Here is an 18,699-nt window from a genome sequence, read left to right as displayed (position 1 = left end):
TGAATGTAGTCAATCCGCAGTCTCTGAAATGGGTAAGATGACCTTGGCATATGCCTTCCTGGAACTCCCATAGTTCTCCCATCATCATTACAGCATTCACCTAGTGGCAGCATTGTTGACCCCAGGAGCCGTCCACCACAGAACCCAATCACACCTTCTCTCTCTCGATTTGCCCATGTTCTAAATCCATCCTCTTTAGGTAGAGTGCCCTCTGAAGGAAGAATTTATTACCAACTCTCCAGAGTCCTATTATCACTTCTACCTTTATCCTTTGATGTTTCCTTTCAGCCTCTGTAACCTGTATCTGAAAAAGACAAACTTTTTGGAAGTCCACTGGCCTTAAGCCATCCTGTATCACACAGATTTCCACTTAGGGTAGACTTCAGGTAATAATGTAACCTCTACCTCCTCAGGCAGCATCAGGGCATCAAACATCTTTCATACACTCAGCATTCATTATTGATGGGCTTAGCCATGGATCAAACAAAATCTCTGCTTCACTAGATTAGACCATAATAATGAGTGATACCGAAGGCATACCTGGATGTTAGCAGTCTTACCCTCAGCCATCTTACCAACCTCAGCGAGTGTCTTCAGCTCTGTCTCCTGTACTACCATTGCTGGACGGAGTGGTTCTTTCTTGACCAACATCAGATTAAGTAGGAACAGCATATCCTGTCCGAGGTGATCCATCTTCCAGGAACCTGAAATGATCTACCAGAAACTCAAAAATGTGGTTATTAATTGGATGGAGACATTAAATTTGAATTTGAATTTTTATATTTTTATTTACTACTCCCAGAAAGCACTTTTTATTTTTATTTACAGAGGTGGGAAAGTATTTGTATTTACTACTCCCAGTCTCCCCCCTTCCAGATGCAGCAGAGTGATCGGATCTAATTTTGCACACCCTTAAGACGGTGATTAATTGGTGAGAGGAGTAGGAATTGCATTACTAGATGCTCCTACACATGTGATACTACCCTTACCCATGAGAGATCATGGAACATGTTTGCTATGAGGCAATGGAATTAGATCCTAAGGACTGTATAGATAACAGGGATCCAGTATTTGATTCTGGGTTGTTAAATTCCTATGGGGGTTTCATTTGAAGGGGCTGAACATTTGTCTTCCTCCCACAGGCGAGGAAGTGGGCAAGTACATACAAAGTCTTCCTCCCCCCCTTGTGGGGAGGGCTGATAGGCAGCCACGCCCACCTTAGGTCTTTGTTTGATTTAACTTTTAACAATATGACAAAATAGGGACAAAATGAATTTCTCTCAAGTCTAGCCAACACTAGACCTTTCTAGATGATTCTCAAGATCATACACAAAGGCAGCACTTAGGATTTTCTCATGCATAGATAAAGTAATCTCAAAAATCCAAATCCACCCAGCTTTCCTGGAGTTTAATGAAAACTTTCTCCACACTCTCTGTCCTGAGGACAATGTGACTGACTGATGACCTAAACACTTCATCACAGACTCAATGATCTTCACTATGTATTAAATCCCCAGCTCTACATTGGACTCAATTTTCCAAATCTCATAAATAATATGAGAAAACTCTCCATATTTTAACTAATTTTCTATAAAGCAGCATAAGTAAGTCCTCTGAATTGGGAATTCTATTCATCATGGCAAAATTGATGTTACTACTGGGTGTAGTATATGTCATACATCATATGATGATGCAGATATCCCCACACTTTCACTCATACCTGAATAAGGACTTTAGAATGAGTGCATCCTAGATTGATAGGACACTTCCAACTAGCATCATGGGAATATTTCTAGTAGGCATCATAGGGGCAATTACTGCAGGTACCTTTTTAACTGATGGGACATACAATTGGGAAGGGTTATTTTCAGACATCACTGGATATAATCCAGTGTTGGAACTATGATAGGATTGTATCCTCAAACAAACAACATGTTACTTGCACACACACTCATCCCCCATAAGGCCTAAGGAAAGAGTTTTGGGGGTGGGGAAAAGCTAGAGAGAGCAGAAAGCACAGTGGGTGGTGCTGATTAGCACATTCCAGCACCTGGTGTAGAGGAGGAGCTGACAGAAAAAGCAATAGGTAGTCTTCTTTGATGGACCACAAGACCCAGGATTACTCTTTTTTTTTTTTCTTTTTTTTTTTTCTTTAAGTTACAACACATGTGGTGGTGGGGGGGGGAAGGGAATGCCGCATGGCAAACTTCTCTGTTCCCTACCACACCCAAATCCTCCATTTTACTAATAGCAGTTGTCCATTCTCCTCAATTACTTTCAACTTTCCATATACACTTTTCCACAAACTTTAATTTAATCTCCTACTGCATTTGCAATCTCTAGGGGGAACTTTTACACAAAACTGCATATTTACGGATAATACCGGAAATCGCTGCTACTTAGTATGACAGAATGCTTTCAACTTTTATTTTCTAACTGAAACTTTTCCTTTCTTTCCTCGCATCAACTGAGCCGCCGTTAATATCTCTTTACTCTGTCCTGCAACATTAGAATTTCCCATTATTGTAGTTGCACGAAGATCAAACAATTGCTACTTATCAAACCCGCAAACTTAAGCGTAGTTGCACAAAGATCAAACGGAATCCAATTACTATAAGTAATCGCCACCGAACCCACAAACTTAAGCGCAGTTGCACACAGCTCAAATGATATAATAGTATTGACCCCACAATCTCTCAAAGTGAAGACCCCTCGTCAATTCACCGGGATACAAAATCTTAATAACTTCCAATTGCCTATGAGACAATTGGTATTAATCCTTTTCCCAAGGTTCTCGTCAGAACCTTGACTGGGAATTAAATCTACGTCACAGGATATCCGGCTCAGCTGTCTAACAATTTCCGTTTAGTTTCAGCATGTTCTACCACACAAAGAAGGAATATTTCAACAGGTTCTTTCTAACAGACAGATCAGCTATAACTTGAACCCTTTTATCGCGATAACACCAATTCAACTCTTGAGAACCCAAAAGCGGAAGTTACAGAGGAGATTTGTAAGAAATAAAGCTTTCTTACCTTGCCGGCATGTGATCTCGTCTGATGGTTCCGTTTAAGACGCTCTCGTGGCGTTTGAATCGGAAGTTACGCAAGCTGTCCGCTCCACGCTCGGCGCCATTTTGTTAGCGCAATTCATGCGCTTCTCCTTCTTCTTTGTGTGGTGCCAAATCAATTAGAAGAATAAGTATGTGTACAGCATACTGCTTTATAATGAGACCAGACACTAGGTGGTTTCATGAAAGCATCTTCTCATCCTCCTTTAGCCATGGTAGAAGAGAGCAGGCGAGAGAGCGTTTTATTCACAGTACATTCACTTAAATAGCAGACATGACATCACAAAAGGGGTGTTCCTTAAGAAGAGACTATTGGCTCCTTAACCTGATAGGAGTGGTTTCACTGAGTCTATAGGTGTATTTGAAGACTGTAATGTAATCCCCTCTTTCCCCCTCCCTCATTGACCTTCTCATACTCATGGTTTGCAGCCATCTAGTGGACAGAAATGTGTACTACAGAATATTCTCATTATATATTCAGAAAATCATAAATCCTTCTCTCACAATTGTAACAACTCATGGTAACATAGGAGGAAAATTATCATTTGTTTAAATATTGTTATCAGCACATCCCCTGCTTACAGTAGAAGATGTTCTGCCAACAAACTATGATTGTCTTTGTTAATCATACCATGGGTGCCTCCTGTTGTTTGATTGACTTCTCTGCAAACATGTGTTATCACTAGCTTCTCATACTTAGTTGCTGTTCCTTTATCCTTAGGGACCCAACTATTCAGGGGCTGATGATATACCGGTTTTGGATTATTTCTCCACCTCTTACAGTCTAGTTACCGTTCCTCTCCTCTCTTGGTGCTCTGCAAAAAAACTGCTCTCTGCTCTGTTCCTAGCTTTACACACACACACACACACACACACACACACATAGCACACAGGAACTTACTTTACACCAGGCTCTGCTCACTCCTCCCATGTGGTGCTCTCTAGCAAAGGCTACAGATTACAGAACATAAACAGAGAAAATTATAATGATAACATTTGCACCTATTCTGTATTTGGATCCAGACCTGATTTTGGGTTACAAATATTGATGGAAAACATCAAAACTGTGAATAAGGTCTTAGTAACATACAGTCAGGTCCATAAATATTGGGACATCAACACAATTCTAAAATTTTTGGCTCTATACGCCACCACAATGTATTTGAAATTAAACGAACAAGATGTGCTTTAACTGCAGACTGTCAGCTTTAATTTGAGGGTATTTACATCCAAATCAGGTGAACAGTGTAGGAATTACAACAGTTTGCATATGTGCCTCCCACTTGTTAAGGGACCAAAAGTAATGGGACAGAATAATAATAATAAATAAAACTTTCACTTTTTAATATTTGGGTGCAAATCCTTTGCAGTCATTTAATGCCTGAAGTCTGGAATGCATAGACATCACCAGACGCTGGGTTTCATCCCTGATGATGCTCTGCCAGGCCTCTACTGCAACTGTCTTCAGTTCCTGCTTGCTCTTGGGGCATTTTCCCTTCAGTTTTGTCTATAGCAAGTGAAATGCATGCTCAATCAGATGTAGGTCAGGTGATTACTTGGCCATTGCACAACATTTCACTTCTTTCCCTTAAAAAACTCTTTGGTTGCTTTTGCAGTATGCTTTGGGTCATTGTCCATCTCCACTGTGAAGCGCCGTCCAAAGAGTTCTGAAGCATTTGGCTGAATATCAGCAGATAATATTGCCTGAAACACTTCAGAATTCATCCTGCTGCTTTTGTCAGCAGTCACATCATCAATAAATACAAGAGAACCAGTTCCATTGGCAGCCATACATGCCCACGCCATGACACTACCACCACCATGCTTCACTGATGAGGTGGTATGCTTAGGATCATGAGCAGTTCCTTTCCTTCTCCATACTCTTCTCTTCCCATCACTCTGGTACAAGTTGATCTTGGTCTCATCTGTCCATAGGATGTTGTTCCAGAACTGTGAAGGCTTTTTTAGGTGTTGTTTGGCAAACTCTAATCTGGCCTTTCTGTTTTTGAGGCTCACAGATGGTTTACACCTTGTGGTGAACCCCCTGTATTCACTCTGGTGAAGTCTTCTTTTGATTGCTGACTTTGACACACATACACCTACCTCCTGGAGAGTGTTCTTGATCTGGCCAACTGTTGTGAAGGGTGTTTTCTTCACCAGGAAAGAATTCTTCGGTCATCCACCACAGTTGTTTTCCGTGGTCTTCCGGGTCTTTTGGTGTTGCTGAGCTCACCAGTGCGTTCCTTCTTTTTAAGAATGTTCCAAACTGTTGTTTTGGCCACGCCTAATGTTTTTGCTATCTCTCTGATGGGTTTGTTTTGTTTTTTTCAGCCTAATGATGGCTTGCTTCACTGATAGTGACAGCTCTTTGGATCTCATCTTGAGAGTTGACAGCAACAGATTCCAAATGCAAATAGCACACTGGAAATGAACTCTGGACCTTTTATCTGCTCATTGTAATTAGGATAATGAGGGAATAACACACACCTGGCCATGGAACAGCCGAGAAGCCAATTGTCCCATTACTTTAGGTCCCTTAACAAGTGGGAGGCACATATGCAAACTGTTGTAAATCCTACACCGTTCACCTGATTTGGATGTAAATTCCCTCAAATTAAAGCTGACAGTCTGCAGTTAAAGCACATCTTGTTTGTTTAATTTCAAATCCATTGTGGTGGTGTATAGAGACAAAAATGTTAGAATTGTGTTGATGTCCCAATATTTATGGACCTGACTGTATGTTACTAATCTCAACCTAGGTGCCCAGAGACTTATCACACGTGGACAAAATTGTTGGTACCCTTCTGTTAAGGAACGAAAAAACAACAATGGTCACTGCAATAATTTAAAGTGACAAAATTAATAATAAATAAAAATGTACTTAAAATAAGCTAATGAAAATCAGACATTGCTTTTAAATTGAGGTTCAAATGAATAATTTATAAAACAAAATAATAAAACTGTGTTGAAAAAAAATGATGATACCTCTAAAAAAGATTGAAAATAATTTGACCATACGGACATGTTAACCTAAGGTGTGTCCTGAAATTATAATCATAGGTATCTTCAAACTTGTAATCAGCCAGTCTGCCTATTTAAAGGGTAAATGTAATTAATGTGCTGTTTAATATCATGCTTGATAGACCAAAGAAAGTTAAGGGGGGAGTTGTTTTAAGAGATTAGAAAGAAAATTATACACAAACATGTTTACAGTAAAGGCTAGAAGACCATCTCCAAACAGCTTGGTGTTCCTGTTACTACAATTGCACATATTATTCAGAAGTTTAAGCTCTATTGGACAGTAGCCAACCTCCCTGGCCGCAAGTGGAAAATTTATGCCAAATTGAAGAGATGGATAATATGAATGGTAACCAAAGAGCCAAGAACAACTTCCAAAGAGATTAAAGGTGAACTCCCAGGTCAAGGTACATCAGTGTCAGATCACACCATTTGTCAAAGTCTTAGCCAAAGTTGACTTAATGGAAGTAATCAAGGATGAAACACTGTTGAAAGTAAGTCATAAAAAAGCTAGACTGGAATGTGCCAAAATGTATATTGACAAGCCACAAAGCTTCTCGGAGGATGTCCTTTAGTTGGATAAGAGAAAAGTGGACCTTTTTGGCAAGTAAGATGATCTCTGTGTTGACAGATGCAAAATGAAGCATACAAAGAAATCTCAAGACTATCAAGGCATTATGGAGAAAAATGTCATGCCCAGTGTCAGAAAGCTTGGTCTCAGTCATAAGTCATGGGTCCTCTAAAGGTAAATTAACCCAAAACACACAGCTAAAACATGCAAGAATGGCTAAGAGCAAAGAATTGGACGATTGTGGCCTTCTTTGAGCACTGATCTAAATCTTATTGAACATCTGTGAAAGGGGCTGAAACATGCAGTGTTAAAACCTGAGACAGCTGGAGCAGTTTGCTTACGAGAAGTGCTCCAAAATACCAGTGAAACAGAAGTCTCATTAAGAGTGCAGAAGTCTCATTAAGAGTTAAAGAAATCTCTTGATTGCTTCAAAAGGTTGTGCAACAACAAAAAAATAATAATAATAATATATATATATATATATATATATATATATACAGGGAGTGCAGAATTATTAGGCAAGTTGTATTTTTGAGGATTAATTTTATTATTGAACAACAACCATGTTCTCAATGAACCCAAAAAACTCATTAATATCAAAGCTGAATATTTTTGGAAGTAGTTTTTAGTTTGTTTTTAGTTTTAGCTATTTTAGGGGGATATCTGTGTGTGCAGGTGACTATTACTGTGCATAATTATTAGGCAACTTAACAAAAAACAAATATATAACCATTTCAATTATTTATTTTTACCTGTGAAACCAATATAACATCTCAACATTCACAAATATACATTTCTGACATTCAAAAACAAAACAAAAACAAATCAGTGACCAATATAGCCACCTTTCTTTGCAAGGACACTCAAAAGCCTGCCATCCATGGATTCTGTCAGTGTTTTGATCTGTTCACCATCAACATTGCGTGCAGCAGCAACCACAGCCTCCCAGACACTGTTCAGAGAGGTGTACTGTTTTCCCTCCTAGTAAATCTCACATTTGATGATGGACCACAGGTTCTCAATGGGGTTCAGATCAGGTGAACAAGGAGGCCATGTCATTAGATTTTCTTCTTTTATACCCTTTCTTGCCAGCCACGCTGTGGAGTACTTGGACGCGTGTGATGGAGCATTGTCCTGCATGAAAATCATGTTTTTCTTGAAGGATGCAGACTTCTTCCTGTACCACTGCTTGAAGAAGGTGTCTTCCAGAAACTGGTTGTAGGACTGGGAGCTTGACTCCATCCTCAACCTGAAAAGGCCCCACAAGCTCATCTTTGATGATACCAGACCAAACCAGTACTCCACCTCCACCTTGCTGGCGTCTGAGTCGGACTGGAGCTCTCTGCCCTTTACCAATCCAGCCACGGGCCCATCCATCTGGCCCATCAAGACTCACTCTCATTTCATCAGTCCATAAAACCTTAGAAAAATCAGTCTTGAGATATTTCTTGGCCCAGTCTTGACGTTTCAGCTTGTGTGTCTTGTTCAGTGGTGGTCGTCTTTCAGCCTTTCTTACCTTGGCCATGTCTCTGAGTATTGCACACCTTGTGCTTTTGGGCACTCCAGTGATGTTGCAGCTCTGAAATATGGCCAAACTGGTGGCAAGTGGCATCTTGGCAGCTGCACGCTTGACTTTTCTCAGTTCATGGGCAGTTATTTTGCGCCTTGGTTTTTCCACACGCTTCTTGCGACCCTGTTGACTATTTTGAATGAACGCTTGATTGTTCGATGATCACGCTTCAGAAGCTTTGCAATTTTAAGAGTGCTGCATCCCTCTGCAAGATATCTCACTATTTTTGACTTTTCTGAGCCTGTCAAGTCCTTCTTTTGACCCATTTTGCCAAAGGAAAGGAAGTTGCCTAATAATTATGCACACCTAATATAGGGTGTTGATGTCATTAGACCACACCCCTTCTCATTACAGAGATGCACATCCCCTAATATGCTTAATTGGTAGTAGGCTTTCGAGCCTATACAGCTTGGAGTAAGACAACATGCATAAAGAGGATGATGTGGTCAAAATACTAATTTGCCTAATAATTATGCACTCCCTGTATATATATATATATATATATATATATATATATAAAATTAAGGGTACCATCATTTTTGTCCAGGTCTGTTTCATTAGTTTGTTTTATAAATTATTCTGTTGCGCCACAGTTAAAAATGTCTGATCTTCATTAGCCGATTTTCAGTAAATTCTTATTTATTATTACTTTTCTCAGTTTCAAGTTATATCAGTGGCCATTGTGGGCTTTTCTTTCTTTAATGAAGGGGTACCAACCATTTTGGTCTATATGTGTATTAAGTATTATTTAATGCATTGTACACGTCATGGTAAACAATCAACTCACTATTGCATATATATAAACATTAGTGATGAGCGGGAGGAGCCATATTCGATTTCGCAATATTTTGCGAATATTCGATTGAATATTCGTCTTATATTCGTCAAAATCGAATTTTCTTCATTATTCCATTTATTGCTAATAATATGCGATTTAATTAATCGCTTATTGCGATTGTTCTTTTGACAGTATAAGGCAACGTTCGACTAATTGACTATGGCTAGGCTAATATGAGTATTTTACGAATATTCTTAATATTGCTCTAACTTCGTCTTTTAGAATATTCATAATATTCTAAAAGACGAAGTTAGAGCAATATTACGAATTTTCATAAAATACACATATAGATTGCAATTTAGCTAATATAGTGCTATAATCCTTTTTTTTTTGTCAATTTTTTTTTGCCTCTTCTGAACTTCAGTTTTGGAAAATATGTACACTATTAAAAAAAATTACTATAGCAGTATATTAGCAAAATTACAATCTCAACACTAATAAACATATATGTATATATATATATATATATATATATATATACGAATAACTATTGCAGCCAGAGCTGCTGCCACATCCAGCCTCCGCTTCAATCCTCTGGGGCTTGCGGCATATATACAGTATTTAGTTGTCAGATGAGGACAGTATGGAGTACTGAAAGTGATTGAGTGTGTGAGGGCAAATCTTAGTTGGACTAATAAAAAATGCAATCAATGAAGTATGATAAATATTCATTATGATTATTCTCCAGGGCACAAACGTGACCCCAGTCCTTGCCTCCGTCCACAACGATCCTGAGAAATTCAAGGAACCCGAAGCATTCAACCCAGAAAATTTCTTGGATGAGAATAATCGGTTCAAGAATAATGATGCTTTTATGCCTTTCTCTTTAGGTACAGTAGTTCTATAACTAACTGTATGAGTCATGTTATATGAAGTGCCTAATACAGCCTCTGTGTGATCTCCATATGAATCCAATAGGAATTTAAAAAAAAAAAGTGATGTAAGAGTACATATACAGTACATGGAGTCTTTTCACACTAGAAATTTGGCCCTGAGGAGGCTGTGTGAAACCTGCTTCCCATTTTTCTTAACAAAAGTCCATACTGCCATTTGTGCATGTGCTGCTGCAGTTTATAGTCACAATTTTGCCAAGATAGGACATGCCCTTTTGTCCTTTCTTGGCACGGTCACAGCTGTAAACCATGCATGCCACTGGAAACTTTTTGGCAAGGAATCAATGCAAAATTTGTGGGGTAATTAGAACTTAATAATTTTCCCTTATATTGTAGTCCCTATTTGATCTCCAACAGAAAAAAGGTGTCAAGTTTTTTACATATATATATATATATATATATATATATATATATACACTGCTCAAAAAAATAAAGGGAACACTTAAACAACACAATGTAACTCCAAGTCAATCACACTTCTGTGAAATCAAACTGTCCACTTAGGAAGCAACACTGAGTGACAATCAATTTCACATGCTGTTGTGCAAATGGAATAGACAACAGGTGGAAATTATAGGCAATTATCAAGACACCCCCAATAAAGGAGTGGTTCTGCAGGTGGTGACCACAGACCACTTCTCAGTTCCTATGCTTCCTGGTTGATGTTTTGGTCACTTTTGAATGCTGGCGGTGCTTTCACTCTAGTGGTAGCATGAGACGGAGTCTACAACCCACACAAGTGGCTCAGGTAGTGCAGCTTATCCAGGATGGCACATCAATGCGAGCTGTGGCAAGAAGGTTTGCTGTGTCTGTCAGCGTAGTGTCCAGAGCATGGAGGCACTACCAGGAGACAGGCCAGTACATCAGGAGACGTGGAGGAGGCCGTAGGAGGGCAACAACCCAGCAGCAGGACCGCTACCTCCGCCTTTGTGCAAGGAGGAACAGGAGGAGCACTGCCAGAGCCCTGCAAAATGACCTCCAGCAGGCCACAAATGTGCATGTGTCTGCTCAAACGGTCAGAAACAGACTCCATGAGGGTGATATGAGGGCCCGACATCCACAGGTGGGGGTTGTGCTTACAGCCCAACACCGTGCAGGACGATTGGCATTTGCCAGAGAACACCAAGATTGGCAAATTCGCCACTGGCGCCCTGTGCTCTTCACAGATGAAAGCAGGTTCACACTGAGCACATGTGACAGACGTGACAGAGTCTTGAGATGCCGTGGAGAATGTTCTGCTGCCTGCTGCCCTCAACATCCTCCAGCATGACCGGTTTGGCATTGGGTCAGTAATGGTGTGAAATGGCATTTCTTTGGAGGGCCGCACAGCCCTCCATGTGCTCGCCAGAGGTAGCCTGACTGCCATTAGGTACCGAGATGAGATCCTCAGACCCCTTGTGAGACCATATGCTGGTGCGGTTGGCCCTGGGTTCCTCCTAATGCAAGACAATGCTAGACCTTATGTGGCTGGAGTGTGTCAGCAGTTCCTGCAAGACGAAGGCATTGATGCTATGGACTTGCCCGCCCGTTCCCCAGACCTGAATCCAATTGAGCACATCTGGGACATCGTGTCTCGCTCTATCCGCCAACGTCACGTTGCACCACAGACTGTCCAGGAGTTGGCAGATGCTTTAGTCCAGGTCTGGGAGGAGATCCCTCAGGAGACCGTCCGCCACCTCATCAGGAGCATGCACAGGCGTTGTAGGGAGGTCATACAGGCGCGTGGAGGCCACGCACACTACTGAGCCTCATTTTGACTTGTTTTAAGGACATTACATCAAAGTTGGATCAGCCTGTAGTGTGTTTTTCCACTTTAATTTGGAGTGTGACTCCAAATCCAGACCTCCATGGGTTGAAAACTTTGATTTCCATTTTTTTATTTTTGTGTGATTTTGTTGTCAGCACATTCAACTATGTAAAGAACAAAGTATTTCAGAAGAATATTTAATTAATTCAGATATAGGATGTGTTATTTTTGTGTTCCCTTTATTTTTTTGAGCAGTGTATATATATATATACTGTATATAGTGGGGATTCGCTCTGGTAGACAGGGTGTGCGGACACAGTACAGAGGAAAATTACCAGTTCTTAAATCAAACTTCTGTGTTTATTCACACAAAAAGCAAAAACAAAACGTCACTTTGCAGTCTTAGAGTTAGTTCACACACAATGGAAGGTCCACATAGCAAAAAGTCACCTTGGTGGCAGTTCTGCCTCAGAAAGTCCAAACACAGGCTTTAGGTGGCCTGTTCCTCTGACATACAAGTCTCCGCTCTCCAGCCCAGCACAGAGCTCAGATCCCAGCACACAGACCTCCTGAGCTCCACTGTCAGACGGAGGTAATCCTTCTCACCTGGCAGTTCTGGCTGTTTTTTATGCCTGGCAAAACCGGGCCTGGAACATAGGGAGTAGTCACCCACCCAGCACTTTGACTACTCCCAGTAAGAGCCGTCCCGGATCAGCTATACAGCCATACTAAATATTAAGGTGTCAAACAGCAACTGCTGCTGAAACATAAAATTGGCTCTTACTCCACCAAGGCCAGGAACCTCGGTGACACGTACCTATCATACACGATGATTCCTTGTACCTTCTTATATACCTCTCCCTTTGTTCAACCCTGAGGGGGTGAACACATGCCATACAGTATACTCGGGACAGGGCATCCACGTTTCCCTGCCCTGTGTTCTACGGAGAACTTAAAGTTTTGTAAGGACAGGAACCACCTGGTGACTCGGGCATTCCTCTCTTTGGCCTGGCTCATCCACTTCAGAGGGGAGTGATCAGTCACCAGGCAGAATGTTCTCCCCAACAAATAATAGCAGAGAGACTCGAGTGCCCACTTGATAGCCAGGCACTTTCTCTCCACTATACTGTACCTGGTCTCGGCTGGGATGAGCTTGCTGCTTAGGAAGACAATGGGATGCCCCTCCCTGTTGACTTCCTGAGACAGTACAGCACCGAGGCCTACTTCGGAGAAGTCTGTCTGTACTATGAATTCCCGCTTGAAGTTGGGCGTCTCCAAAACCGAGGACCCACACAGGGCCGACTTCAAAGCGGAGAAAGCCTCTTCCGCCCGGTCATTACAGTGAACCAAAAAATATTGGCGTTCACGCCAGCCTCACTGCTCATGCCCGCATCCTCCACCAATTGTGGGGATTCACTCTGGTAGACAGGGTGTGCGGACGCAGTACAGAGGCAAATTACCAGTATTTAAATCAAACTTCAGTGTTTATTCACACATAAAGCAAAAACAAAATGTCACTTTGCAGTCTTGGTGTTAGTTTACGCACAATGGAAATTCCACATAGCAAAAAGTCACCTTGGTGGCAGTTCTGCCTCAGAAAGTCCAAACACAGGCTTTAGGCGGCCTGTTCCCCTGACACATGGGTCTCTGCTCTCCAGCCCAGCACAGGCCTCAGATCCCAGCACACAGACCTCCTGAGCTCCACTGTCAGACTGAGGTTATCCTTCTCACCTGGCAGTGCTAGCTGGTTTTTATGCCTGGCAAAACCCAACCTGGAACATAGTAAGAGTCGTCCCGGATCAGCTATACAGCCATACTAAGTATTAAGGTGTCAAACAGCAACTGCTGCTGACACATAAAAAACGGCTCTTACTCCACCGAGGCCAGGAACCTCGGTGACACGTCCTATCATCCACGATGATTCCTCGAACCTTGTTGCAATATATATATTTAGAGACAAAGAGAGAGAGAGATATGAGAGATATTAGCAAACCCTACATTGGGGGGGGGGAGTGTTTGTCCTTGGGTACAAGATTCAGGTGTTACTACTGCATCCCCATCCCCTAAAATTATGCTACTGCATAAAATAGAAAATTCATAGACATGGAAAAAAATATAAAAAAAGACCTGTAAACACCTGATAAAAAGTAACACTACTGAATGTGATGTCTCTTAAGACTATAAAACCATAATTTAACTGCTTATAAACACTTTGCTAATTATCATTTAATGTGTATTTTGACTATTTACATGAAGCGGATAGAATTTTTTTGGCGTGTTCACTGCTTATATGCTACAGGCTGCTTTTTAGTAAAATGATACTTGAATCAAATAACTGAAATCATCAATTCACATTATATTGAAATCAGTTGATATTGAAAATCAGTTGGTATTGAAAAATACATCAAAACAAACTATAACTCATTAATCCTTATCTGTCTGTACTACTCAATTCACCTACTTATTACTTAAACCCACCAAACCATGTATGGAAAGCCAATCTCTCCAAAAATCAACCCGGCAGTACATAATTTTTCCTTATTTCTTCAATGTAGGCAGTTCCGTCCTAATCATGGCTTGGTTGTTGCTCTAATATACATTGACAGTTAAGAGATCTTACATACACAGGTTGTATCTTTCCAAATCATGTCCAATTATCTAATTTTACCACAGGTGGACTCCAATCAAAGTGTAGAAACATCTCAAAGATGGTCAAGAGAAATGCGAGGGTCTCAGCTAAAAAAAAGTGTCATAGCCAGGGGCCGGATTTCTTGTCCATGCAAAATTTTAGTTCTTCCTTTTTTTAATAATTTTGAAAGTTCTATCATTCTGTTTTCACTTTTTAATTATACGGTACTGAGTGCAGATTGATGGGGAAAACGTGATTTTTTTTTACTTTTAGCACAAGGCTCACAATATAACAACATAGGAACAAAGTGAAAAAGTCTGAAGACCTTTAAATTGCATTGTACATAGATTCAAGTCTAGATTTTTGCTATAATTCACAACAGTTTCAGGCATAAATGATAATACATTTGGCAAACCAGAGGAGGCCATGACCCCTTTTCCACAAACCTGTGTCCACTTTCGGAAAATTGCAGAGTGGCTCTTCAGTTACTCTGAACCTACAGCCCCAACCATGACGTGTAAGGGCTTGCTGGGTGTTGCAGTCTTACAACAGCTGGTGAGCCACCATTTACAGATTGCTGCTCTACAGAATATTTCACTTGTTAGGGCAGCTGTTTGTGCTCCAGATCTGCCCTTCATATTCCAATATTGGACAACCACAACCACAATGAACCATATGTGAGCTACATAGAACTGTCACGTGTGTCCATGCTCTCTCCTGTTAATGCTTTGCTTATATTCATGCCATATATTACATTATAAGTATTTCTAGAGTGAAGTTAAACCATCCCCATGACTGTCCACATGCACCATGGAAGCTGCCAATTAAATTTCCCCCTTTTATGGTTGACATTCATTTGACTGCTGGGCACAGTCTGGGAAATATCTCTTGTGATGAACCCCTCAGATGCCGCGTTCAACGCTTATGGTGGCATCTGAGAGTCACAGTCAGCCTTTAAGGGGGTTAATCTGGGGTTAAAACAAAAAATTACATACACATCTCATGCATCTGATCGTGGAGAGGGCCATCTTGATTGAAGAAAATGCGACATTTCTCGTGCTGACGTGATGAATTAGCGCGTGCAAGAATTGGTGCGTTTTTTCAATCAAGATGGCCAGGACTGCCTTTCCACAATCAAATGGATGAGGTGACTATGTATTTTATATTAATTTACCACCATCTCATGAAAAATGTATTTGTTACCACGAAGCACCAAGAAGTTCAAATTTGTGGTGAATTTTTCCTGAAATTCGGATCGAATACCATTTTGTTAACTTCGATTGGCTCAACACTAATCCGAATGCCAGCTATACTATTATGTTATATGATTAAATCTGTTTTTATTCTTCAGGTAAACGCATCTGTCCAGGGGAAGGTTTAGCCCGCATGGAAATTTTCATATTTTTTACTACTTTCCTGCAAAATTTTGAGTTCAAACCCACAGTACATCCTGAAGAGATCGACCTCACCCCATCACTCAGCGGTGTTGGCAATGTACCCGTAGATTACCAGCTAATTGCTGTGCCTCGTTAGTATACTGAGAAGTATGGTAATTCCTGGTGCTTTATGTACATTTAAAATTAATTCTGTGCCAGACACTAGAGGGCAGCATTGTAATGTGTATTAGTAGGTAACGAGCAACTCGGAAACCTGTATTATACTGAAATGTAAAAACTTTCAACATAGTAAACACAAAATAAAGTAAAATATAATAAAGGTAATGCAAGATTAGGTCAGAACAGCCTGTTCATTACAACCTTAAAAGGGTTGTCCCCTTCTTCCCCTACTCAGCCTCCCTGATATGAGCATCAGAGCATTTCAGGCTCCAATGTTCTCCGTTGCCCTGTGCTGTATCGTGCAGGGCAATGGCATTTTTTGTACCGGGCTCTCCAAGGGGAAAGCTAGGTGGAGGCTTCCGCCTAGCAGTGAGCCCTGTGACTACAGCGGCACTAATGAGCGCTCTTTAGCGCTACCCTTATCTGTAAAATGGCTAGGGCAGTGCTACCCCCCCCATCAGAGTCGGTGACATCACCAGGAACACTGCTAGGTGGAAGCCCCCACCTAGCAGTGTAATAATATAAACAAAAAAGAAACTTGCCCTGTGCCATACAGCGCAGGGCAAGGATGAGCATCGGAGCATGAAATGCTCTGATGCTCATGTCAGGGTGGCAGGAGGGGTGAAATTGGCGATATATCTGGGTTCAGCTATAAACTCGGAAAACCCCTTTAAGGGTACTCCCACACAGGGTGGATACACTGTAGGACTTTCAACCATGGAATTGCCGACAAAAAATAAGTGAATGAGATTTTTATAAATTTTATCATCAATTCACTGCTGCATAAAAAAGCCATAGTGGATTTTACTTGTGTTGTGGATCACAGAATGTCAGTTTAGGCCTCATGCACACGACCGTTGTGTGCATCCGTGGCCGTTGTGCCGTTTTCCCTTTTTTTTTTCGCGGACCCATTGACTTTCATTGGGTCCGTGGAAAAATCGGAAAATGCACCGTTTTGCAGCCGCATCCGTGATCTGTGTTTCCTGTTCGTCAAAAAAATATGACCTGTCCTATTTTTTGGACGGACAACGGTTCACGGACCCATTCAAGTCAATGGGTCCGTGAAAGAACACGGATGCACACAAGATTGGCATCCGCGTCCGTGATCCGTGGCCGTAGGTTACTTTCATACAGACGGATCCGAAGATCTGTCTGCATAAAAGTTTTTCAGAGATGAGTTTTCACTTCGTGAAAACTCAGATCCGACAGTATATTCTAACACAGAGGTGTTCCCATAGTGATGGGGACGCTTCTAGTTAGAATATACTACGAACTGTGTACATGACTGCCCCCTGCTGCCTGGCAGCACCAGATCTCTTACAGGGGGCTGTGATCCGCACAATTAACCCCTCAGGTGCTGCACCTGAGGGGTTAATTGTGCATATCATAGCCCCCTATAAGAGATCAGGGGCTGCCAGGCAGCAGGGGGCAGACCCCCCTCCCTCCCCAGTTTTAATTTCATTGGTGGCCAGTGCGGCCCCCCCCGGCCCCCCTCCCTCTATTGTAATATCATTGGTGGCCAGTGTGCGGCCTCCGTCTGCCCCCCCTCCCTCCCTTTATTGTAATATCATTGGTGGCCAGCGTGCGCCCCCCCTCCCTCTATTGTAATATCATTGGTGGCCAGTGTGCGGCCCCCCCCGGCCCCCCCTCTATTGTATTAATATCATTGGTGGCCAGTGTGCGGCCCCCCTGGCCCCCCCTCTATTGTATTAATATCATTGGTGGCCAGTGTGCGGCCTCCCCTCTCCCCCCCCCCGATCATTGGTGGCAGCGGAGATTCCGATCGGAGTCCCAGTTTAATCGCTCTGGGGCTCCGATCGGTAACCATGGCAACCAGGACGCTACTGCAGGCCTGGTTGCCATGGTTACTTAGCAATATTACAATATTAGAAGCATCATACTTACCTGCTGCGCTGTCTGTAACCGGCCGGGAGCTCCTCCTACTGGTAAATGACAGATCATTAAGCAATGCGCCGCACAGACCTGTCACTTACCAGTAGGAGGAGCTCCCGGCCGGTCACAGACAGCGCTGCAGGTAAGTATGATGCTTCCAATATTGTAATATTGCTAAGTAACCATGGCAACCAGGCCTGCAGTAGCGTCCTGGTTGCCATGGTTACCGATCGGAGCCCCATCGATTAAACTGGGACTCCGATCGGAACTCTCCGCTGCCACCAATGATGGGGGGGGGAGAGGGGAGGCCGCACACTGGCCACCAATGATATTACAATAGAGGGAGGGGGGGCGACAGAGGCCGCACACTGGCCACCAATGATATTACAATAGAGGGAGGGAGGAGAGGCCGGGGGAGGCCGCACACTGGCCACCAATGATATTACAATAGAGGGGGGGAGGCCGCACACTGGCCACCAATGATATTACAATAGAGGGAGGGGGGGCGACGAAAGCCGCACACTGGCCACCAATGATATTACAATAGAGGGAGGGAGGAGAGGCCGGGGGAGGCCGCACACTGGCCACCAATGATATTACAATAGAGGGGGGGAGGCCGCACACTGGCCACCAATGATATTACAATAGAGGGGGGGGAGGCCGCACACTGGCCACCAATGATATTACAATAGAAGGGGGGCGCACGCTGGCCACCAATGATATTACAATAAAGGGAGGGAGGGGGGCCGACGGAGGCCGCACACTGGCCACCAATGATATTACAATAGAGGGGGGGCTGGGGGGGCCGCACACTGGCCACCAATGATATTCAAACTGGGGAGGGAGGGGGGTCTGCCCCTGCTGCCTGGCAGTCCCTGATCTCTTACAGGGGGCTATGATACGCACAATTAACC

General features: G+C 42.4%; 1 protein-coding gene across 1 annotated transcript in view; it reads left to right on the top strand.

Annotated features, from left to right (window-relative positions):
- Window positions 1-16,727, top strand: part of LOC120977815 (cytochrome P450 2F2-like) — a 39,547-nt gene extending 22,820 nt beyond the window's left edge. The window contains exons 9-10 of the mRNA XM_040405940.1: window positions 9,756-9,897; window positions 15,688-16,727. Coding sequence (XP_040261874.1) covers window positions 9,756-9,897; window positions 15,688-15,869 — 324 coding nt within the window. The 3' untranslated portion in view covers window positions 15,870-16,727. The remainder of the gene's footprint in view (window positions 1-9,755; window positions 9,898-15,687) is intronic.
- Window positions 16,728-18,699: the final 1,972 nt, after the last annotated feature.

The sequence above is a fragment of the Bufo bufo genome, chromosome 8 (genome assembly GCF_905171765.1).
Source record: "Bufo bufo chromosome 8, aBufBuf1.1, whole genome shotgun sequence".
Lineage (NCBI taxonomy): Eukaryota > Metazoa > Chordata > Amphibia > Anura > Bufonidae > Bufo > Bufo bufo.
Note: the sequence above shows the minus strand (reverse complement) of the source record. Positions and strands in the feature narration are given on the sequence as shown.